Source organism: Enoplosus armatus, chromosome 2 (genome assembly GCF_043641665.1).
Source record: "Enoplosus armatus isolate fEnoArm2 chromosome 2, fEnoArm2.hap1, whole genome shotgun sequence".
In the NCBI taxonomy this organism is placed as follows: domain Eukaryota; kingdom Metazoa; phylum Chordata; class Actinopteri; order Centrarchiformes; family Enoplosidae; genus Enoplosus; species Enoplosus armatus.
The window spans coordinates 21,327,376-21,345,075 of NC_092181.1; the positions used below are offsets into that span (position 1 = coordinate 21,327,376).

Genomic DNA, 17,700 nt, shown 5'->3' on the forward strand with positions numbered 1-17,700 from the left:
AAATTATCCATTAATTGGGAATGAAATTAAAATCTTTGTTAGTTACAGCCCCAAATGAGAAATCAAAAATTATTTCAAAATATAACCAGCTCACATGGTGAAAAAATAAATCTTAAACACAAGTAGAGTCTTTATTCTTTTATTAACCATCTTTAAAAATAAAAAGTAAGTTGTCGGCTACGAGGTACATTTGTGTGAAATGGTCAGTAGTCTGTTGTCAAAATGTTGTCAACATCTGAATTAGGATTAAAACAACACTAAACTAAAGCAGGGTCGCAGTGTGGAGGCACAAAATGGTGAGCGTGGGCTGGATTTGAGACATTTAACATAAAATGGAATTAATTCAATTATACACAAGCATTCATCTCAGGGGTCCCTAAGCCCATGGTTAGCTCCAGTAATGGAGTGTGTAATTTGCAGTGTAATTACAGTAAAAAAAATATATAACAGAGGGAAAACATTTACAAGTTTGATTCACTTTTGTACCAACTTCCCTCATAACAGAAAAAAAGCACGATTTAGTATTTTCATCAAAGTTGTAATTATTCCTGAATTGTCTGAAAAACAAATACAAATGTCAAAATGACATTGCTGTTGAGACAAACTTTGGTTCAGGTGATTGGTAGCTGTGCAAACACTTAAAAAAAAGACAACAAAAAGAAGAACCTCAACTTTTGTCCCAAGATCAGCCGAGCTTGTCTCCATCACAGCTTCTCCAAGCAGATACGCATTTAGAGACTGATCTGGGTTCAGTGGTTGGACTGTTACCAGGGCATGCAGGGGTTTGGGCAGTCGCGGATATATGACTCCAGTTTTCCCTCAGACACTTGCATCAGTGTTGTGTATGTAGTCAACTGTAAAAAAAACAGTAAGGAAAAAGTTATTTACACTGATCTAATGTAACTTTTAATTAATAAATACAAACAGTCAAAGACTCGCCTTGTTCAGCACCGGTTTGGTTGAGAGCACATCATACATGGTCTCCAGTGAGATGTTCTAAAAGACAGATCAAAAGGAAGTCATACAGACAGGAATGTAATGTGTCATACTTGTACTTCAGACCAAACAAAAAAAAAAAAAAAAAAAATCACATGACTGGTCTGAAATGTGTCCAGTCCTGTACAGGAAGTGGGTGTCCTCAGTACTCACAGTCCGTGTGGTCTGGTTCATACACTTCATGGCAGGAGTTCTGCGGTCATCCAGGAAGAAAGGCTCCTTCCAGTGATCGTAGTTTGTCTCCAGGACATACCACCGGCCCAGCTTCAGGTCAATCCTCAAATACAAACAATGAAATGAAAGCCTCAACATGTGACAGCTACAGTAAGCAACTGATTTGTGCAATAATGAGTTCAAGCAAGTGATGAAACCAAAGCAGTCATCAGTTCCTAGTTGAGCAAGTGGTGGTTTCACAAGAAAAACAAGAAAAGCTGCGTCATTGTGACTTTTGAGTCAGGCACAAGGTAAAAAGTCAACTACAGACATCTATATCCAGGATTGTTATCTTAGATTACATGCTCTAAAAGCTCCAGTACTTACTCCAAGATGTCAATACTGAGCAGTCTGGACCTGGTGATGACGCAGCCCTGGCCGGTGCGGTTTCCTCCAAGGATGAAGTAGGCCGGAGCCAGCAGTTTGGTCTGAGCCAGGAGAGTTTTGGCTTCCTCGTAGCTAGTGAGAACAGGACAAGACTCATTGTTAGGACGGAGACATCGTCTCTCAACACGGAGAGGCAGCATTCAGTTTTTTGTGCACCACAGATCTGGAACCAGCTGCTTCAACTCAATTCTTTTAAAGTCATAGGTTAAAACTTTTGCCACTGCCTTTTATTAAATTAAACCTGGGAGGATGTATTCAGATTTATCTTCTATTTTACTCTTAAATCCCATTCATGTCTCTTTATACTGGCTTGTGTTTATTTGATCTCATTTTACAGCACAATACTGCCATCAGACATGGCATGATATGATGATATGCATTACTGTCCTGATAAAAATGTGCCACTGTGCTTGTGTTGTGCATGTGTGTCCCATTATGAATGCAGCTAGAACGTGAGATACAAACAATACAGGGACCTGCTCATAGAAACATTACAGCAACACCAGTGGCCAAAAACTAGTACCTTTAAATATCAAAAAGGAGTACCTGTTTGCATTTTCTAGGACAGAGCGAGTGAGAAAGCTCATCCACATCCCATCTCTCTTCCCCAAGATCCACTCCAGGATTCCTGCATGCGAATAGATTTAGATGACGAAGAGTCGTAACAAAACAGAGACATTATCTCAAATACCTGTAGAAATAGTACTGCAAAACAGTTAATCACTCACCAATGTATCCTCCATCGAGACTGAAGCGTTCATTCATAGTCAGGGTGAATAAGTGCTGGAGAGAAGAGAAGAAACATCTGTTGAGTCTCTTATATCAACAACTCAACAGCTGTCATTGATGTTAAATATTGATTTATGCTGATTGAATCTTCAGTTATAATACTAAATGACTTACAGGCTTGATGCCAGTCAGCATGCCAACATATCCAGCAAAGTTTGTAGACTTGAAGACAGTCTGGTTATTTCTCTTGAAGTCGAGGTTGACCACTAGAGGCTTCAGCTTCTCACTAATGATCCAAGACTTGTTTTTCACATCCCAGCTGTGAAGGGGCACAAGTCCGTCTCATGAGATGTTCTTTTACCAGAGCAGAGTCAAGACTATCAAGCTTATTAATTGTGATGTTTGTGGTGATTCTTACCCCATAAACAATCCAAAATCCAGATTTCTACCATGAATGAGGTTACCTGTTAGAGTGCAAAGCCAAAAAGTGTTTCGATACTGATATAGAAACATTTTAAACTAATTAATCAATCTGATTCGGGACAATGACCCACCCTTTTCGTCTTCTGCAACAACTGACGTGCACACAGTGAAAACCTCATAGAAGATGTTGAACAAGACGACTTCACCTACATTATAAATAAACAGCAGAGGTTAATGGGACATTTTCAAAACACGGATACTAAATGGGGAGTTGAGAACATTTGTGTTTTCTTACCAAGAGGAATTCCTGAAACAGCTGCAATTCCTTTGATTTCCTCACTGAAAGGGTTTGGGAGTGTGTCCACCATCAGAGGCTGCAGAACATTATAAAAAACACACTGCAGTTGTAAAGCCTTTCATGGACATAAAAATGCATCAGTTATTCTGAGGAAAACATAGTTCAGAGAGAGGAGTGACGCTCACCAGCGTAATGTCGACCAGCTCTATCAGCCTTCCACTGGGCACAAATGCATAAGCCAAGTCTTTGATGGCCTGAATCATGCTGACCAGCTTAAAAGAGAGAGATTATGAGTAAAACAAAAATGTGGTGTTTCAGTGAGACTCGTTTAAAAAGTACTTGACAGCGTTCTTACGTCTGTTTTTTTGTCAGTAATCAGAGGCGTCCATCTCTTGCTGGGCGGTAAGTCGAGGTCCACTGTGTACCAACTGACAGCTCCTCTGAACCTGATGAGAAAGTAAGAGCTGTAAAACTGCTGAAGCATAACGATGCAAATGATAACATCCTATTCACAACATCACTGATTACATTTTATTTGAGCCGTTTTGAATTAACTTGACATGTAATGCCTCTGAAGCTAAAATGCAACAGCTGAGGCCATGCAGGCCAATTGTATCTGACCTGTAAATCCTAGTTTAATCTAGTGTGGAACGAGACAATAAATGTGTGTCTGTCAAATGAATCGCCAACATTTCTGATCATTTTAGTCATTCATCAAGCAAAAATCCCCCAACTTCCTGGCTTCAGCTTCTCAGACGTGCAAACTTCATGCTTTTCTCCGTTTTATAATCACAGTAAATTTTATATCCCTGTACATGTTTTTTCTCTGACTTCAAAAAACTCCTCCAGAGTCACAGAAGACGTCAAACAGCTGTTTTCACAGCTCCACAGCTCCCTCCTGATGTGCAAACTGATATTAATGTGTAAAATGGGTGGAGTGCCCGATTACTTATTCAAGATCAGCTAATGAATCATGGCCGAATGCACATTTTCTTTTCTTCCAGCAGAGGCTTTGGGGCATTTGATTTCTGAAATAAACAACGGCCAACAAAAGAAGGAAAACAAAACAAATCCTCAATATGCACTCCAATGTTTTCTTCCCAACCAAACGCAGCATGTTCTAACTTGTGGATTTGGATGATAAAGTTTACAAGGAGCAAGTGAAGGCAGCAGAGTTCAGTTATGAAGCACAGGCGTTACAAAACACATCAATGACATAAGTTAGCTGACTGACTATACAGGGACTTTCTGTAACTGTTAGTTCAACAACATTTCTTTCTTTGACAATTACAGACTAATGTTACTTACGTGGGGCCGTTTGGTGGATACATTTGTGCCCGACAGTCTTCTGTATACTGTGAATACATTAATATAAAAGCAGTAATTAACAGGGTTGAAGGTTTCTGCGTGACTTCACAGTAAAAACATAAACACAGCTCAATGCAGTTACACAACGCACCCGGGTTTTCTCAAAATAACGTGTTAAACAGCGCAATGATAACGCGGAAATGGCGCTTACCGGTGGTATAAACTGTGTCGATGCGACGGTAAGTAAAGCCACTAAAATGGGAAAAACACAGTGATCCATTTTTGGACGATTTCACCCAAACTGATATTCGTCCTGCGTCGGTTTTTCAATGAAGTTTACTGCGGAAGATGCTACTGTTTATCTCGTGACAGTGACCTCACTTTCATGCAACAGAGGGGAATCGGGAAGCTTTCAAATGGACATAAAACGCCTTTTGGACAAATAAACGAGAAACACTTGACATGTATTTTCGAAGACACACAAAGATTAACAAGTCATGTTCTTTTGTTTGCCATGAAAGAGAGCCTCGGACAAATTGAGTAACGACCTGATTCAAAACACCCCTCGACACAAACAAGCCAGTGGTTGTTTCCATGCGGAAGTGAAAATAAACAACATGACCACTCATGTGGTTGATTGCGTTTATTTCTTCCTGTGACACCTGCATGTCTATTAAAGGGTGTCTTAACATATTTGTTTCCCATCGTTTTGCTTCAGCGAGTAACTTTACATTTGATTAGGTAATCAGTTTAATAACACATCACACATGATCACTGTCCATGCAGTTTTTTGTTCATACGTTTTTTATTAGCCTACAATTCATAAATGTTTCACACAACAAAGGTGGACAGTTACAGTGCTCCAAATGATTTGAGCCGGTGGTAGGGGAGAGGAAGAAATAACATTTAAAAAAAGCAATAAAATAATATATACTTAAAGAAAGGATACATGTAATGAACATTGTAGTAGACTTATTACAAAAATTCAGCCAGATATAGAGTATATACTCACATAAATAACACATAACTAAGTTAATTTACTGAAGGGCTGTACAATTTTAAGGGACCTGCACTTGTGTATTTCCATTTTATACTTTGTACTTCTGCTCCACACTCTACATTTCAGAGGGAAATATTGTACTTTCTACTCCACTACATCTATTTGACAGCTGTAGTTACTATTCTAGATGATTTTAACAGAAAAAGCCATATGGTAAGCTTATTAAATACAATGCATTCTAATATATTAAACCAGTGATTACAAATGATTTTGACTTGTGACCCTTTACAAAATAAAATGTCTGTCTAGTTGGGGCCCCTTGTCACATTTTAGATGTCTATGAGTTGTTTAGTTCCTCTGAGAATATCCCCTCTAAACATCTCTGATGGTTTAACTTTGAAACAGTTTTAAGCTAAAAGTATTTAAATTATCCAATATTTCACAAAAAGCACAGATCTGAGAAAAATGCAAATTTGTGTAGCAGAACTTGTTTTTACTTCTTTCATACTCTTAATTATCCCACACCCCTCAGATTTATCTTGTGACCCTTTGGAGGGGCCTGATGCCCAATCAAACTGTATATGAAGTATTCAGTATTAATAATCTAATAATATAATATATAATGCATCAGTCACAGGGATGGAGGGAAGTTCAGTTTTCCCACATTTTTGATTTGTGTGAACGAATGTATTACTTTTTTCGGGTGACATTTATCTTCATTACATAATCTCATGGCAAACACCACACCAAATACAGCCAAACTGATTAGAATCACAGTATAAATAAATCATCCGCTCTGACCTTTCATCAAAGGTTGGATAAAGGTCAGTTTTTGTTGTTGTTTGCCTTCTCAGTTATAGTTTACTTTTACTGACCACTCGATCACTGTATACAAATACAACGTGGTAGAGTCACTCCAAAAACATGGGACATCCTATAACCTAAAGGTTTAACCAACAGTTGCTCCACAGCAAAACAAAATGGTGGTTATTTATTCTCAATATGTCAATGAATTCTATAAATGTCACCATTAAGATGAATCCAACTGGCTGCAAAACACAACAAATACAAACACACAAATAAACAAGACCAACAAAACTGATCTGACCATATCATTTTATTCAAAATATTTAAAAACAAAACAAAAAAAACAGTACAATCAATGTCAGATCAAATGGCCAAATCTATAAAATCAACAACTACAACTACAACTTACAAAGACATGGCAGTAATCTACAAAGCTGAGTCGTCACTTGCAGTACCTGTCTGCTTTCATTTTGCTCCTCCTGTAGTGAAAACAAAATGATGATGTTACATTCAGTTGTCATATATTTTACTGTATGTTTTGAATACCACTTCATATTGCCTAGTGTGAGATATGATAGCATGCATAAATTCTCACATATCCTCCTCGTTAATACTGCTAAGATGATTGTGTGAATAGATTTCTCAGATCTGTTATAATGAGAGAATGAGGCTGAACTACTGCCCTATGAGTTTTCACAAGTTCAAATAACACATCTAATGATGCAAAGTAAACGCATAAAAAAGTGAATGGAGGCTGGTCCCATGGCAGTGTGCTCAGTGTGCTTTTATGTGCATTTTTGTCTGGATCTATACAAATCTATCGAACATATCAGTTCAGAAAATGTATCTAAAAGGTAAAAAATAACAATAGAAGAAAAATAATTTAGAAATGTTTTTAGTATGATTCCTCATTTTTGAATTTAGCAATATACTCCACATATGATCTTATTTTGACTTAATCTAACATTTTTACTGTTTTATTTTTAAAAACATTGGCTTTTTCAAAATCAACTCTTCAAAAGAATTCAAAGGTATAATGATCATATTTCTATATTCTTTATGAACACACATTTAAGAAGTTAATTATAACACTGCACAAAGCTTTCCGTTATGGAAGGAGTTTTACAGTTTGTTTGTATCCAATACTCAGGATTGAACTCAATTGCCAGCCTTGTATTTCACTGTGTGTGAGAATCTTTCATGTATTTTAGCATAAATTCAGTGTCATGAGGAAGAGTGGTGATGATAATAGTGAAAAATGATTAGAAAAAGACGAAAAAGATTAGGTGTTGTGGAATAAATATCCAGTGAGCTTATTTTCACACCTGTCAAGCAAAGCTTCATGAAACTTCCCGTCCGTTCTGGCTCTCTTTAGCGAGCAGGCGTCTCCCTCATTAACCCTGAGCCTCCGATCTTGGAAACTCTGAAACTTCTTCCTGTAATTCACACAGCAACATTAATAAGACTATTACAAAACGATGGCAAATGACTCACCACTCACACACACATAAACACACCCCCTCAGAATTACTGAAATTCTCAGAACTTATCGCCCTTAGTAAACTGACACTGAAGCTCTAAGAAGCTAAATCTTAAAAAAAAAAAAAAAAAAAAAACAGACAATGAGCCCAAGTATTAACTAAAGCAGAGTGTCTAAATGTTGACAGTGGCGGCTAAATAGCAATAGGCTGAATGGCTAAGCCGACTGGGTGTCACAAATCAACATATACAGTATTATTATTTAAATATTCAGTCTGGAGGTTTTACCAGGGATAACAATGGAATCTGTTAATGGGGGTGGAATATTCTTTTTATTAATCAAGATTTCAGCTTGAATTTATACATGTATCTAAATAAGCTAAGAAATTTAGAAAGGTACCACTGCACTGTGCGATAGGCTGTGGGGACTTTATCCTCCTCCTTCTGTCAGTGTAAACCTTCATGAACATTTTCCCTGATAAATGTGCATGAGAGAGCTTAAGATAATCTGTTGTTTTAATTTAAGCAATATTAACAACATATACAAATATCGACTACAATAGTGTTATAAGCAACCAAGACTTCTAGTCAGAAACGTCTTAGCTATTTAGTTTCTCTGTGCTTTGCCCGTGTTTTATGATTCCCAAGCTGCACTCCATCCTGAAAGGCATTTTAGACACTAAACACTACATCAAGACATGGGCTCAAGGGCAGCCATTATCAACATGTCAACATGATGAGTCCATTTCCCCGGCATTCATCTAAAACAAATAATAGAGTGGGAACACAAGCCAAAGCATGCCAAGCAAAAAACAGCTTCAGACATATTGCCTGGAACTTAATAGGCTGCAGACGGGCCGTATATATGGCTGCGCTCTCATCGCACCCTTAACAGCAGACCATCAATTGCATCTTTAAAGGCGTGGGACTGATGAGGCAGTAGCTTAAAAGGTGTGATCTCACATCCAGGGATGTGATTTTGTTGTCAAAATCTTGGCGGTGCAGACTGTCACAATGTGAAGATAATGGGAAGGAAATCACAGTTTTTCCCCTCAATCAGAATAAAGTGCTTTGGCTCTCATTTCAGGGGAGGCTGGAGGCAGTATCCCATATACTGCTTAAACTGCAAAATGTCAAGCTGCTGTGAAACACAAGTATAATTATTGTTACAATGTGACAACAGCTTAAAGACAAATACCACTTAAAAAAGTTAATATGTGCTAAACTGACAATAAATCCAATATACTGTATATTTTCTTACCTAGTACTTACAAATAATTGTTGTTGTATATGGATAATGTGCATGGATACACACCATTTCTAAACAACATCTAAATGGATTATAGTTAACCAATTACATTTTATAATGTAGAAACCTGTTGTCATATGACCAAAATTACTTTCTGTGTTCATATGATAACAACTAAACGATCTCCGTGACAACTGAGGAAGGCCAAATGATGTGGCTGAAAGCTTTGGAAACACATAAAGTGGACCTTGTGTTGTTTTTGTCAAACCTGTTGGTTGTAAACAACATATACAGAATGACAAGAACAACAGACACCCCTAAACAATCCAATCCAATATAGACTATGTAATTAATTTTTTGCATGTGTGCTTATTTATACTGTTTGTATTGTATCTGTATGTATGTAACACAGTGTGTGACAGCATGACTGTATACTGTGTATACACGCTGACAGGAGAGCAGCCAGGACACAAGTTAGTTTTCATTGTATGGAAATGCTCCGGTGGCATTTTAATGCATAGGACAATAAATTCCTTGAATCCTTGAACACCTTGGAATAAACACTATGTTTGTAAGACTTTTAATTGTTATTGACACTATGTAAGAGAGGAGCTGATGACCCTCTGGTATTTTGTGAGTCTGTATAGTGTGGTGTGATGGTGCATTATACTATTGCTGCCAACCCTTTTTAGGCTTGTGACCCCTTAAAACAGCGCAGCAAAGATTAGAGGGAGATCTGAAAAAATATATATAAAAATAATTTGTGTAGCAGAAATATCTTTTTTTTTAATGGTTTTCTATCAGGTTACTCATCTCACTTGTGGACGTTTCACAAATATAGTATTTTTTTTACAGGACTGCTGTAACAGCAGTCCCTTCCTCCCACTGCCCTAATTTGAAAGTCCGTGGGTGAAAAAGAGTTTCTGATTGGCTCTTAAATTGCAGATTAAAATGAAGCACAAAAAGATCGACTGAGCCTGACAGAGAATGACAGACCGTTAATTTGAAAGTTTTATGCAGCCAGAAGCCAACATGGGATTCCTTCATTTGTTGTTGATTGGGCTGCTTGTGCATTAAGTCAAAACTGAAGTGGAGCTTACGTACACATAATTGACCTCGCAAGACTTCACATTGCCCCTGTCCTCTTCTGCAATGTCGTCTTTATGCTTGACCTCTCGTTCCGCACTCGATCTGATCTGTTCATCATTTAGGAAAAAAGAAATTTGCATTAAATATCAATACCTTTGAACCCCCTGAAGTGAGGTCAGAAACATTTTCCCCTTCCATCTCAACAGTCAGGACCCCACAGAGATCGCATGCTTAAAATGAAAAGGATTAACATGCAACCTTGTGGAAGAACACAATTTACACATCACCTTCAGCATCTCGCCATCCCCTGCTGTCTTGCTCTTGGCCACAATGTCCCCACTGTCACTGTAGGAGATGAAACAGCTATTTGCTGCTAGGAGAGCCATTTTGCCCTGAGGCAGAACAGAAAGAAAACAGAGGAGGATGCAGTAGATTAGATAGAATTGCAGTGGGATTGGTTGTTGTGACAGGCATGAAAGGTTGCCTGATATTTGATGTAAAAGAGTCTCAAGGTTGTGCCGGGCAGGTTGTTTATAGGTTCAACAAAGCATCAAGGCGAGCAGTGCGCTACAGTGATAAGATAGATGCATTCTGCATAATGAATTAGTTGCTCCTGACTACAGCTAAGTGTTATCTCTCATGGGCTAAACTCCAATCAGCCACGAGGCGAGCCGTGAAAGGCAGGGGACAGCGGTAAAAAATGACTCCCTTTTTACATCATGTGCCACAACTGCAAAAATATGTGTGTATTTATTTTAACACTAAATGGGCATCCATGGAAATAAAACGATTTACTGATACAAATACATTTTACTACGTATAGTTAAGTAGAATTAAGTATAGTTACATTATCCATACGATATTTATTACAGCATTCATTGCACTGTCATTAAGTCTTTCACCTACAGCTGGATTATTTCTGTGATTGCTTTGTCAATAAAATGTCAGAAAATGAAAATTCCCATCCCAATTTACCAAAACCCAAGTTAATTAATTATCATAAATGACAAACAACAGTATTAAAGAGTCACATTAAAGAAGCTGGAACCTGTGAAATGTGATTGAAAAGTTATAGCTAACTACTATTCTGTTGATCAATTTATTGATTAATCAATTGATTGTTTCAGCTCTACTTGTATTGAAGAGAAAATGGGAGGCCCTGTGGCTTAAGGGATAAAACACAGACCATTAACTACAGCGTCCCTGGTTCGTCTCTGTTGCATCTCTCTCTCCTTAATTTCCTGTCATCTCTTTCTACTGCCTGCAGTCAAGGATTAAACCCACCATTGTTCTACAAAAGTACGGGATTGGCTGCCACAGAAGTCAAAAACATGTATCTACAGTATCACCTTCTGTTTGAGACCTTCCTCTTCTTTATTTACCTGCTGGTCAACAGGGTTAAATCTAAATGTGCAGCAAGATTAGGAGAAACTTTAAAAGGTCCACTCACCTCCTGGAAGACTGCTTCCCATTGTTCCCTGGAGCCAATGGCATCAGAGCGCCCCACTACCAAACCATCAGAATTGATACCCAGGTACTTGCCATATCCAGACTTCAAGGCCATCCTGCAACAGAAAAAATTACAGAATTAAATTCTACAATGGCAGTACACTGGCATGGCCTTTTCAATGCCTCAAAAAACCCCAAACAGAACATAAAAAAGCTTAATTTGTTTTCTTTAATAATATCAGTAGAGGGTTAATCTGAGATCCACAACTGAAGAAATAGTTCCAGAATGGGCAGCACCTCTTAAGAGGTTGGAAGGGTAAATTACTCTTGTACGTCTAGACAGTATAAAAAGTTGGTGAAGGATTATCTGTGGATGCAAATACAATGTGCAGTTTGTCTTTGCGTACTCACCTTGTGTCTGACACCTTGATGGCAGTAAACTGTTCAGGAGGGTCAGGTCCTTCATCATCTGAAACATATAAAACATTGTTTTCCTTTTTAAAGATTTTACGGCTCTTAGTGTTGCTTTTCAAAGGGCTTTATATTGGTCTGTATACAGAATGTTTCAGTTTCATTGTGTTTAGATTTGTTATTAATGAGGCTCTTCCTCTACCTGTTAAAAACAAAGAAATGTTGCAGCAGGCCAACAGCCAAGTTTAAATGTTCTGTGATGCAAGATGTTTGACCCGTAGCCAAATTTTGACAATGATGACAGAAAAGCTTTTGCCACACAAAACAATCATTTAGTATTAAATTAATTACTGAGTAACAATCATGTGCCACTATTACAATGTGCATAACTTCTTGAGACCTGCTTTATTTTTTACTAATGCAATCTTGTTATTAATAATGCAAAATCTCTGGCTGCGTAGTGCTGATGTGGGTCCAGTTCTCCAGCACTGAGACATTTGGAATAAGATATGGAAGGAACTGTTGTGTTGCATTTAAATGCTTTATTTGATACTGAGGTCTCCTGGGTTCCTCATGATTTCATAGAACTGATCCGCCTGTGATTAGGTCACTTCCTGACCTTTACAATAAATCAAAGTTTTGCACAATTTGTAGTGCGTCATACAGGCATCAGGTCAAGGGAGAGCAGGGCCTGCAGGACATTAACGAGGAAAGCATTAATAAAGTAGAGGGAAAATGTGACATAAGCTGCTTTTTCAAAAGGCTGATTATCTTTGGAATATGTCAGACGGTGACCCTCGGAGTTGGCTGAGAGAGCACGTTTATTCTGACCTGCAGGTGAATGTGAATTTTTCTTTGCAGTTTTCTAAAATGCTGCATCATCCACAGCGTGGCGTCTGTGCAGAAAATCCAGTGAGGACGTGAAAATCTCTAATCTCTCTTCCCATACTGCTAGCTCACATCCTCTTTCATCTCCTAGAAATGAGCTTATGTGCATGCAGAGGATGAGGACCCACTAAGGGAATCGGGATGTTTCAATCTCCCAGCCATTTTCACTGGTTCTCACAAAACGTGGGCTGAATTAACTGTTAGTAGTGTCTCTTTTTCAGGCAGACTGTTTGAATGAGCACCACTCCCTCAGAAGTGCCTGAAGGCAGAAATGAGTGAAAACTCCGGAGTTAGCTCTGTGCTTACCCTCAACTCAACCCCTGTTCAGCCTCTTCAGTCTGGTGTCTGGATTTACTCCTTAAATACTTACTGCTTTGTGGACTGAAGGCAAAACCCCCCTTCATCCCCACAACGCCTGGAGCCTACAGTAAACGTAACCTCAAAATTGAGTTTTAAGTTCTTCAAGTTTGTACAACTGTGGAATAATGAATAGATGTAGAATTTGCATCTTCATTTAAAATGCAGACAAAATGAAATGCAGAACAGTTTACATCCTACATGGTGCTATTTTTGCATTATAATCCTGCTTTGCAAGTCCTCCCAAGTAACGTCCCACTCTTTTCTTCTGTGCTACATATATACATTTATCATTCTGGGTGAAGCAGGGTGATACGGATCAAAGACCCCCCCCCCCAAAAAAAAAACGTCAGTATGGATGTATGTATGTGTATGTATGTGTGTGTGTGTGTGTGTGTGTGTGTGTGTGTGTGTATATGGCAAGTGTACTCTAAATTACATATAAATCAACCAAACTGATGTTAAAAGTGTTCCACTCTTATTACTTAAGTCAGATCTCTTCAAATTAGGGCTGCAACTACTTATAGTTTTCATTATGAATTAATATTCATTATTAATTCAATTATTTTCTCAACCAATTGTTTTGTCAAAAAATGGCAGAACATTGTGAAAAATTCCCATTATAATGGACAGTTCAGTCGGCTATTATAAATGACAAAGAAAAGCCTCAAATCTTCACATTTGAGAAGGTGATAACCATGAAATGTTTGGCATTTTTGCTTGATAAATTACTAAAATGATTAAACGATTAACAAAATAATTCATTTTTTCTTGACTGACATCAATTAATCAACTAAAAGTTGCAGCTCTTCTTCAAACATATAAAACAAAGACCCTGATAAGTAACTTAACTAATTTATTAGAATTAGTTTGGAATCATTAATTAGACAACAGCATTTGGCAAGACGATATAATCATATCAATGCTATACAATTCAATCTGTGCAATAATCATAGTAATAATAATAATAATAATAATAATATAGTACAATAATATTGAATTATTGCCCAGCCATAGACCTGTGCAGTTTAGAGCATTATTCCATGTTCTACTACATAACATCACTTAAAAAATCACTTCCTAGGCTCAGAAATGTACCTGGGTTAACGGCAAAAATACACATTCAGTATTCAAACATTCAATAAATGCTCATGGAATTAAAAAGAAATCTTTATCAAATACTTGTGAAATCTGAATGTTCGCCATGGACTACTGTTAATGAGTCTCTGGCAATTATTTCGAGTGCAATGAGAGAAATATGAGGCAACTGAAGCAGTAGAAATTGTTCATACAGCCAGCAGCAGCAGAAAAAAAGCTGTTTTTACATGCACTGAAATACATGTTCTATGGTTGAAAAGGAATTATATAGATAGAAACGTTCTATTGTGCTGGGAAAAGTGATCAAACTGAGTAAAAGTCACGAGAGCTGTATGAATGACCCGACTCCTCTGAAATGACTCGGCCATCTTCTTACCTTTGTGAGGTGCACCGACTGTGAAGAGGCCACTATCCAGGGCATGGATGTACGAGTTGTTCTGCATCTCTATGGCAACCGTTCCAGCGATTTCCCCAAAGCTGCCGACAGCCCACCAACCACCTGGTTAGCAGTTAAAGACCCGTGTCAAAAGGTGTAATAACACATGGCACCGCTGTGTGCTTGAAAGCCACAGCAACATTAAGGGGCAGTATCCACTCAGAGGACAATTTTTGGAGGAAGCTAAAGTTATAAAACATACTAAGATGAAGTAATGGAAACAAAATATTACTTGGAATCTTACTCAACTGAAACAACGTTCATGCAAGTGGCATATTACTTCTAGCTGGGGCAGAGATATACCACATGGGCAAAATTGCAATATAGCACTGTAAGTTTGTCAGTGGGTTGAGATGTTACAGGAGGTTCTTGTTTGTTGTATCTGCTGTGGTATCATTTGTAACTTGACCACTGCAGTTTTTTTTAAATCTCTTTAAAAAAGGTACAATCTATGATTCAAATATAAACAATTATAACACAAAAGCAGAACCTGTTATCACTCTAAGTCGTTTAATATTTTAAATAACTACAGACAAGTTGTTTCTAATACCGTGAACATCAATAACGTTTTTAAAACCAGCTTCAAGGCTTATGTTTTCAATGATTATCAGTATAGAAACACAAAATACTGATTCTATATCAATAATTATTTTCCATTACGCACGTAAATATATACGTAAATGGGGTCCTAAAACAAAATACAGATTAGGCCTTAAAAGTTAATATTGGCTGATTATGACATGCAAATACCACAATGAGAGATTTCTACAATCAAATTGTCTCACACATCTCCAGTACATGCTACAAGAATATTCGGTGCTTAATCAGATATAAAAAGTATTTGGTTGGCTAAAATTTAATAACACAGACAGTACACATACCAACAATATCAGGTTTTGCTTCTTTATCTGATGCTTTTCCCTTCTTATCTTTATGCTTCTTCTTTTTCCTGTAAAAAATATATAATATAATAAAATGCAAAATAAAAGCCTTTATTTGTAATAAGCTTGCTAAATGTTTAATCACATGGGTAGGCATATCCAATCATTAAACCTCTCAGGCTGGCAAATCAATTTGTGGAAAGTGAATACATTTTCCTTGAAAATGCAACTGCAAGGCTTTTAAAGTCAATAACAAATCACTGAGTTATGATTAAGTTGTTTTTCAATATGAATTATGGTTCTTGGACACGAGCTGCAGGCCTTCAAAGTATTCAACCTTGCTGACTTTAAAGAGTAACTTAACACCAGGGTGAAAAGCAGTTGATTGAATGTTTCAAGCCTGTTTCACCCTGACGAACACCCAGCATCACTGTTGGATATGGTCAGAAATGTGCTCCGTTGTACTTGTAACCAAATGATGTCACAGGGTCCTGGAGTACACTTGTACATCACTGCAGCAAGATGAGAAGTTAAACCACTGGAGGTCAGCAAAGACAAGATTTTTTGTGCTATAACCTGAATTCAAGACAAAATTAGATTGACCATATCTTCAAAATGCCCCATAAAAACAATGTGAATGATGTTTCTAACTTTATTTATTCATTTGTAAATCATTACCTGATATATGAAATGCCTCAAGATAAAACAGTATACAGGGCAAACGTTTTTTATATTTCTGTTTGTGTAGTACATAAGTATCCTCTGATTATCCTCTTTTTATTCCCATTGCTCTAGAAAGAATCAAAGTAGTTCCTTATTAATTATCAATTTCAACACAATGGAGCCTTCTGCAATCTTCTAACGTCAGACTGTGTTTTCTTACAAGTTCTTTCTCGGAATAGTTTTTTGGACTTCACTAATGTTGCCTCCCTGTCATATAAACAAACACTATGATGTTTTCTACATCTAACTGTAACGTCAAATCAATACATTAACAGCACTTAACGTTATCTGACGTTTCTGCTTCTGCTAAAACTACTTTTGCACAAAGTATCTTGGTCATTTTGTTTATTTAACCACTGTTGACGTTTAGCTAATAGCTAGTCAAAGAAGCAGCTAATGTGTTAGTTAAACTAGGTCCAAACAGTGAGACTTAAAATCAGCGGTAGCCTTTGTCACCATGCTGATAGTTAAAAGTTTAAGACTTGCTTAGTTAGAGTAACAAAAATAGACAGTAACCTAACGTTAGTACACTAACTGATGTTTCACGTACCAATAACGTTTTAGCCTCAGCTAGCTTTAGCATATGTTATAGAAACCCAGTTAGTTGGCCGTGAATAACGTTACAACTCCAGATGGTAGCGATTTGTGGTACTAAGTGAAAGAAACACTTACCCTTTGTTGAGACCCTTCAAAACCAGTTTGGTTGATTTTACGTGAGAATATTCAGCCATTGCTTTGCCCAGTCGTTAGCACGGCTACTAGACTCAAGTTGTGTTTCCTATAGCTAACACATATACGGCGGCCGCGGAGGCACACTCAAAGTCTGGTCAAATCTCTTTCAACCTATCCAACCTAAATCTACTTTACTACCTACATAACCGAAAGGAAATTATGCGAAGGATACTTTAATATCTTCTTACTAGCTAATATTACACTGAGTGACCTAAAAATAGAAATACCTGTACACTGTAATGCAATACAACCGTCATAGACTTCTAACACACTCCCAATGTCCTTATAGGTATCCTTATAAAGAAAGAAATAATATTGGTTGGTATAATCCAGAACTGGATTGGTTGGGGATGAGTAGACATACATGAATCTGTACTTAACCCCCCCCCCCCCAATTCCATGTGAATTACACAACCTCCAGTCATGGGGTTGTACTTCTCCAATACACAATATATAATTCACAACATTTAGATTATCACAGTTACCACTATCTGTGTTTTGGAGTTATACATAAATTGCTTCTTTCTTTGAACTGAGTCTGGTTAGGATATCTCTACCTGTGACCAGAGGACAGCAAAACTCCAGTGAAAGTGGATTGGAGGTATCAAGGTAGACCTTGAGCAGTCATACCCATAAAAATTTTCCCACAGGTTTCCATGTTTTCTCCTAATCAGTACCTGATTTTTAAATATCCATTCTAGCCTAATATACAGTCAAGTTAACTACAAGGGAATAATTACTGCTGTC

The 17,700-nt window shown here is 37.5% G+C and overlaps 2 protein-coding genes across 2 annotated transcripts; both read right to left on the minus strand.

Annotated features, from left to right (window-relative positions):
* Positions 1 to 123: 123 nt before the first annotated feature.
* On the minus strand, positions 124 to 4,668 carry asah1b (N-acylsphingosine amidohydrolase (acid ceramidase) 1b). Its single transcript, XM_070919231.1, has 14 exons — positions 4,566 to 4,668; positions 4,355 to 4,401; positions 3,402 to 3,492; positions 3,232 to 3,318; positions 3,044 to 3,122; positions 2,880 to 2,954; positions 2,744 to 2,789; positions 2,500 to 2,644; positions 2,325 to 2,379; positions 2,143 to 2,224; positions 1,537 to 1,668; positions 1,150 to 1,273; positions 940 to 996; positions 124 to 854 (listed from the first exon to the last, which is right to left on the minus strand). Exons 1-14 carry the CDS (start codon positions 4,632 to 4,634, stop codon positions 765 to 767), a joined length of 1,179 nt encoding a protein of 392 aa, XP_070775332.1. The 5' UTR covers positions 4,635 to 4,668; the 3' UTR covers positions 124 to 764.
* Positions 4,669 to 6,467: 1,799 nt separating this feature from the next.
* On the minus strand, positions 6,468 to 17,001 carry frg1 (FSHD region gene 1). The gene is made up of 9 exons (XM_070921737.1): positions 16,894 to 17,001; positions 15,499 to 15,566; positions 14,558 to 14,680; positions 11,839 to 11,896; positions 11,429 to 11,543; positions 10,266 to 10,370; positions 9,994 to 10,085; positions 7,487 to 7,597; positions 6,468 to 6,640 (listed from the first exon to the last, which is right to left on the minus strand). Exons 1-9 carry the CDS (start codon positions 16,950 to 16,952, stop codon positions 6,604 to 6,606), a joined length of 768 nt encoding a protein of 255 aa, XP_070777838.1. The 5' UTR covers positions 16,953 to 17,001; the 3' UTR covers positions 6,468 to 6,603.
* Between the last annotated feature and the right edge of the window lie 699 nt (positions 17,002 to 17,700).

Coding starts and splice junctions, on each gene's coding strand:
- asah1b (XM_070919231.1), bottom strand. CDS start 4,634: ATGGATCACTGTGTTTTTCCCATTTTAGTGGCTTTACTTACCGTCGCA. Junction 2,380..2,499: donor TGCTGACTGGCATCAAGCCT/GTAAGTCATTTA, acceptor TCTTCTCTCCAG/CACTTATTCACCCTGACTAT. Junction 855..939: donor CCAAACCGGTGCTGAACAAG/GCGAGTCTTTGA, acceptor TTTTTTTTACAG/TTGACTACATACACAACACT.
- frg1 (XM_070921737.1), bottom strand. CDS start 16,952: ATGGCTGAATATTCTCACGTAAAATCAACCAAACTGGTTTTGAAGGGT. Junction 15,567..16,893: donor TTGAAGGGTCTCAACAAAGG/GTAAGTGTTTCT, acceptor TATTTTTTACAG/GAAAAAGAAGAAGCATAAAG. Junction 6,641..7,486: donor CATGAAGCTTTGCTTGACAG/GTGTGAAAATAA, acceptor TTTTCACTACAG/GAGGAGCAAAATGAAAGCAG.